This window comes from Platalea leucorodia, assembly GCF_965183815.1.
Source record: "Platalea leucorodia genome assembly, chromosome: 7".
Lineage (NCBI taxonomy): Eukaryota > Metazoa > Chordata > Aves > Pelecaniformes > Threskiornithidae > Platalea > Platalea leucorodia.
In genome coordinates this window covers 70,216,467-70,222,466 of record NC_138829.1, presented here as the reverse complement: position 1 = coordinate 70,222,466, position 6,000 = coordinate 70,216,467, and the positions used below count along the sequence as shown (strand labels likewise).

The following is a 6,000-nucleotide window of genomic DNA, read 5'->3' as shown; positions in this document are numbered from 1 at the left end:
CGTTCATTGGTAAAAAAAGAGCTTTTCCAGATTCACTTTTCTGATGTTTCTGAAGAAAGCAGTGCCCCGGTGAAGGTCTCGGGTACACAGCAGATTGCCACAAGTGCCCCACGCACCCATTTGACTCTCAAGCTCAGCGGGAGCTCTGCTTGTTTCAGACCTGCAGGTTCAAACACAGAGGTTTGCCAGCAGAGCTAAACCCTGTCTTGGAAAGCAAGTCAGTCTCGTAGGCTTTACGTGGTTTCTCTCCTGCCAAAAGGAATCCCAGGGCACACTCTAAAGCTGATTTTGCATATAGGTTATCTAGTTACCCCACGGACCTTCAAGCCTGGGGTTCCAAAAATATTTTAAATTAGTAGAGTTATTATTACTTAAAATTTACCTTTATTTAGTTAGTTAATTAATAGGCTATGGTCAAATTCTCAGAGAATATCTCTATCAAGACGTACTAAGTACCTGCATTTATTAATGCACACCAACGTCAATAGTGTTATCTATCGATGAAATATAAAAGTTCCCTGCATTACTGCTTGTGCAAAAGAAAAAACAACAACGTTATCAGAAATAGAACGTGGTCCTCCATGTTTGTAAGAAGAGCATTTCTCACAAAGATGGGAGCAAAATGGCAGCACATCCTTCAACATGCACCAGGTTGTCCGTTAATCGAGTCCTGCCCTTTACGCGATGGCTTGTGTATCAGTGGAATGCCCCGACATACTCAACTCCCTCCTCTTCTATACGTCAAGAGGATACGAATGGCAGGAGGACAAGCTCCCACTGTGGCTCCTGGAGAGTCTGGGGCTGTGATTGTTACAGTTTTCACCTTTTCTCTTGTCCTTGTCTTTCCAGGTTTCTAGCATTTGCAGCTTCCCTTGCTCTTCTCTCATGAAGACCTCCACCATGAGAACTTTCTCTTTATGAATCTGCTGACTAATGTCCTTGGGAATGTCTGGGATAATCCAGTCAACAAAGTCACTCATAAACATGACCAAGTTCTGAAAAGGAAATTGTGAGAAAGTGTCAGCAAGGTCAACTGAAAGGGTGAATGCAGGGGAAGGGGCCATTTTTGGTGTACGTAGGAAGGAAGAATGAAGAAAGGACAATATTTGAGTCAGCCTCAACTGCATGTCGCAAGTCTGATACTGAGCCAAACCTATCTCAGCTTCTTGTTCGTGCTAGAAGTAGAGAAAAATGACAGGCACAGGTCTCTATGGCTTGTGTACAAATACTGTCACAGCCATTTAGAAGTCCAAAGGAAATACTGTCATTGATAAATGGCTTACGAGTTTTACATCAGAACGGCAGAAGCAAATAACAAGAAGTAAAATGATGGAAGTTGGTAAAATACATTCCAGTGAAATGTTTCTGATTTAAAAACCTTGATCCAATGCAAGGGAGGTCTTTCACAAAAAGATACATATTTTGACAAAAAAAAAAAAAAAAAAAAGGAATAAAAGTTTTGAAACAAGTTGTTCAGATAAGGCAGACTTAAAACACTTGTGTCACAATAACCAGCATAACTGTTGGGATCGAATAATGTCATTTAGTGAAAAATTACAAGATTTTGCTTTCTTGTTCAGATGTGAGATAAACTCTAACTGGGAAATTTTGGAAATTTCATTTCTTGGCTAGGTCCAGCAATGAGTTTGGATGAAATTTATGCTGCCTCAGTGCATTTGTTGATGTCCTACTGGAGAAATTGGTGGGACCTAATTAGTATCAGCCTTGTGCTTTGCTGCTCACTAAGGTCATTACGTTGCTTCTGCATCAAACCAGTGAAGGGAATCCCTGGGAATGAATTTTTCCACTGGGGATATACCTGGGCCTGGGTGGGTGGGAGGAAGAGGGTGAATGAGGATGGGCAAATTTCTTCGCTTTTCCATGAAATACCTGAGAAAGAAGGTATTTTCTTTGGCCTAATAACTTATTTCCAAAGGTGGCTTGCCTTATGTAGCTGAAGAAATACAGGACTCTTTTCCTTTCTTATATAAAAAGTGCCTGCAGTATAACCTACCTGGAAAACTATCACAAATGCTAATCTTGCTGCTAGGACAGCCCAGAAATCCTTTGAAATGTCATACTTGTTTTCAGACCAGGGGGGTTCTCGATAATCTTTGTATCTGCAAAACAAGACACAGTAAATCACTGATGTCATTCGGAAATTTTAGCACCATGAGGAATTAATACCCGACAGTCGAACAGCAAATCGAACCGTCTAAAAGCAAGTTCACTATTACAGCATGAGGCTGTATTAACCTCCCAGAAACAAGACACGGCTGAAAGCCTCCCATAGCCTTCAAGTTTTACTCAAAATTAAACCTTCAATCTTAATACCCTCTGATTAGTACAAATAATATCAATTCTGTATAAGGTGGAGTAAACTACACAGCTCAGATGATTTATTTTCTTTTAAGATTGGTAAAAAAAAAAACAAACCCTGTATATTTTTCAGACTAATTTTAAAGACAGAAATACTGATCTCGGATCCACAGAGTGCGTTATGCTATGTGGTGTTCTCCTTGTTCATGAGTAGCAAAAGATCACAGCTAAATTTTGCCATATAGAGAGAAGGTGACAATTCTGCCTTAGGTATGGCTTACAGAAAATCTATGAGCTAATCAACAATAACTTCTTAGAAATGGGACCAAGAAAAACATATTAAATTTAAAACCACAGCATCCTGTCAATATTTTGAAAGAATTAGGGTTCCCTATTTTCAAATGATTTAAAAATCCCTGGAATATGGAAGAAATGATGGGATGGGAAGAAGAAAGAGGCTGTGACTCGAAAGCAAATAAACCGGGCATTTTTGCGTTGGACCGTGACACTTAACTCTTCCGTTCTGTAAGTTCTGTGCTAAAAACCTGTTTGCCAACCTCATTTATCCTGCGCCCAAAGATCACCAGAAGGAAAGCAGGAGAAAGTAAAAGCAAGCAAAGCTAATACATATGCAATTTTGGTTGGTTTTTTCTTTCATCTCAGAGCGATTTTTCTGTTTAGCAGTCATTTCAGCAGATTAACTTGCACTATTGAAAATCATAAAAAATATAAATTAAAAAATAATACGATTATAAAGGTGGGGTTTTTCCCTGGTCAGTTTGTGTAAATTTTTAGTATATGTATACCAAAGTCATTTTTCTTTTTTTTCCTCCCCTGGAACGTCTCTTCCCTCCTTGTTCTCCTCTTCCTCTTCATACCCTCATTGTCCCCCTTTCAGTTTTGCTGGTCTAACTGCCTTCACTGTTATATTTGGCTTTGGTCCCCAATTCTAAGCGTTAAAATGTTTGTTTTGAAGATGATGCATATCTAAGGAAGCCTAAGCAAAACATGCATTTCAGCACTGACCTAGATTGCTTCATAAGCTGAAATATGCAATCATAATTTTTCTTTAAAAATCAAAAGAATATGTAGGAATCGTTACAGGCAGATTTCCTGTACGCTGACACTTTAAGTAGGTCTTAAGTTCCAGTGCAGATAAGGATGTTACTATTCTCATCAGGAATTGCTACAGAAACTGGACAAAAACCAAGAGCGGTGTACCACGCAGTCATGGTCATTATATCCATAGCATGTGATACAACAATATGACATCAGAGTAACATCATTTTGTTCCCTTAAAGCATCATTGTGCTGTTTATCATTGTTTATCTCCTTTCCTGAAAAAGGGAATATATAATAATAAAATTATTTGCATGGACAAACACTGAATTTAACAACGCTAATCTCTATTTCCCAAAATAAGCAGTACTTCATATTCAGGTTTTGTGGTTGCTTAATATGTAAGCCGAGATGTTCAAAGCAATGGATCCAACTGATATAAAAGGCTACCAAGGTGCTAAAAAGGTACTGAAAATACAAGGGACCTGCCCCAGGAATGTAGAAATTTGTCCCATTTTTAGTCAGCTGTGAAAATACTTAAAATTAGTTATCATTCAGGAGAGTACCTGCATATCTGAACCTCGTAGCCAAGATCCATGGGGTCGTTTGGAGCTGTTCCTGCTTGAAAATCGCTGACATTAAAAGAGGATAGTGTATGGTTCACGAAGCCATGCATGGTGCCATTCTCACTGTACATATACAGGTACACGAGGCGTGGAATGAAGTCGGATGTGAATGAGATCACAAATGCCTAAGCCATAAGAGTAAAGAGTGAGCGCAATATTCAGGCACTGGTTAAGTTAATAATACACTCGAGTACGTCTTGCCCAAACAACTCGGGCAACTCGGGGACTGCTTCAGAAAACAACGGGGGACACTGCAGCCCACGGGGCCCTAAAAATGGAGTATTCACGGCTGCAACGAGAGAGTATTCACTGCTTCGTCTTCCGAGGTGCAGAATATTAGATGGAGTAGTTCCACGTTGACTGAGATTTCTACATGGATAACAACTTGAACTCCCCAGAGGATGAAGCGGCCGTACCCCCCAGCGCCAGAGGAAAGCAAAACACGGCGCTGTTTCCCCGTCCCCCCGTCACAGCTTGTCCCTGATGCGTTGTATAAGGTCCAACTGATGGATTTCCAAGTACTTTTCTGTTCTGCAAACAACTGACAGTGAATTGACTCTTTAAATTCTCATTGCATTGCAGAAGGCCATTATTAGTTCTATGTGGTTTTTTAACTCCATCAGGATAAAAGGACGAGCAGGCTGAGCCCAGTTTTATTTTTATGGTTACAACAATTGCATTTTATTTGGTTATTTAAAAAGAAAGGTTTTCTAAAAACATCACACAGAAAACGCAAGACAGCCAATTCAGCTGAGTTCTTCATAACTTTAGCCTTTCTCATTTATCATTATTATGAAATGTTCTCACTGGCATAAATCTCATGTACATGTGGAACAAACGCAGTACAAAATGTTTTACTTATTTTATGATAGAGAGGGGTAGTACATAGATCAAAGAGTGAAAAATAACACTGGATAATGACAAAGAAAGACTACACGGAAGAAAAAAGAAAAAAAATAGAGAAATTATTTCCAGAGGAAAAGAGGAGAAATGGTAAAGACAAATTAAGGCAGCATACCAAATAACCAAAGGACTGGTTTGGTCATAGCACAACAGACACCTGTGGGCAAAACGAAGGGATTTCCAGTCTGGATAATGGTGAAAAAACTGAGAAGGCCCATGGACACGTGGCCGTCAGCCCTACACGGCCCCTGCTTTGCTGCATTGCAAACATGTTTTCAGCTTTCATTCAGCTTTTTTCTGTTCATCTTTCCCCAGGTGGGGTGCAATGAGGATGATCATTGTGGATGTTTATTCATATAGAATGTTAGATAAGTACATAAATGAATACATTAAGGCGTGCTAAAATTTTCTAAGGGCTGGGATATTCACTGTTGAAGTAAACAAAAATATTTTCATGGGTTTTCAGAGCTATCTGAGTGAGAGCAATGCAGTCCGAGGCCAGATTTTCAATGGAGGGACACTGCGCTCTGATGAGCTGAACTAATTCCCCACCAGTTGACTACTGGACCCTAAATAGGTTTTAGCATTGAAATTAAAAAATACATCATCTTAGTGATAGTATTTCAAAAAAGCAAAAGTAAGCAGCTGTGGTCTTGTTTGAAGGGCAAAACCGTTTTATGAAAACATTCTGGAAAAAAGCTGCAGCGCCTACTTACTATTTTATATTATTGCTACTACTATCACAACTTTAAAATAAACACTGCATCCAATTCTCTAATATTTCAGAAAATTTCTAAACCATATACTTTCACCTGATTTTAAGGGATTTATGCTGAAATAAAACTAATGGAGCAGAATGGAAAAGCCAGCCTATTGAATTAAAATTTTATTCATGCCGAATTACTTACATTTATGATGACAGCAAGCTTTCCAATACCTCTGAGGATATTATACCAGATTCCTAAGGAAGGAGACAAACATGTAAATGCTGTTCCAGTCATTAAAATTAGATAAATTACATTTTTAGTGAACAGTGTTAGGAGCACTTATGACTGTGCTGAACTAGAGTTATATTTTAAACAAAAAAAGAACA

The 6,000-nt window shown here is 38.9% G+C and overlaps 1 protein-coding gene across 2 annotated transcripts in view; it reads right to left on the bottom strand.

The window, feature by feature from the left end:
• Positions 1-508: 508 nt before the first annotated feature.
• Positions 509-6,000, bottom strand: part of ANO1 (anoctamin 1) — an 80,814-nt gene continuing 75,322 nt past the window's right edge. For both annotated transcript variants that reach the window (XM_082317245.1, XM_082317246.1), the window contains 4 exons: positions 5,816-5,868; positions 3,945-4,129; positions 2,015-2,120; positions 509-995 (listed from right to left, as the gene is read on the bottom strand). In XM_082317245.1, the coding sequence (XP_082173371.1) occupies positions 735-995; positions 2,015-2,120; positions 3,945-4,129; positions 5,816-5,868 (605 nt within the window). In that variant the 3' untranslated portion in view covers positions 509-734. The remainder of the gene's footprint in view (positions 996-2,014; positions 2,121-3,944; positions 4,130-5,815; positions 5,869-6,000) is intronic.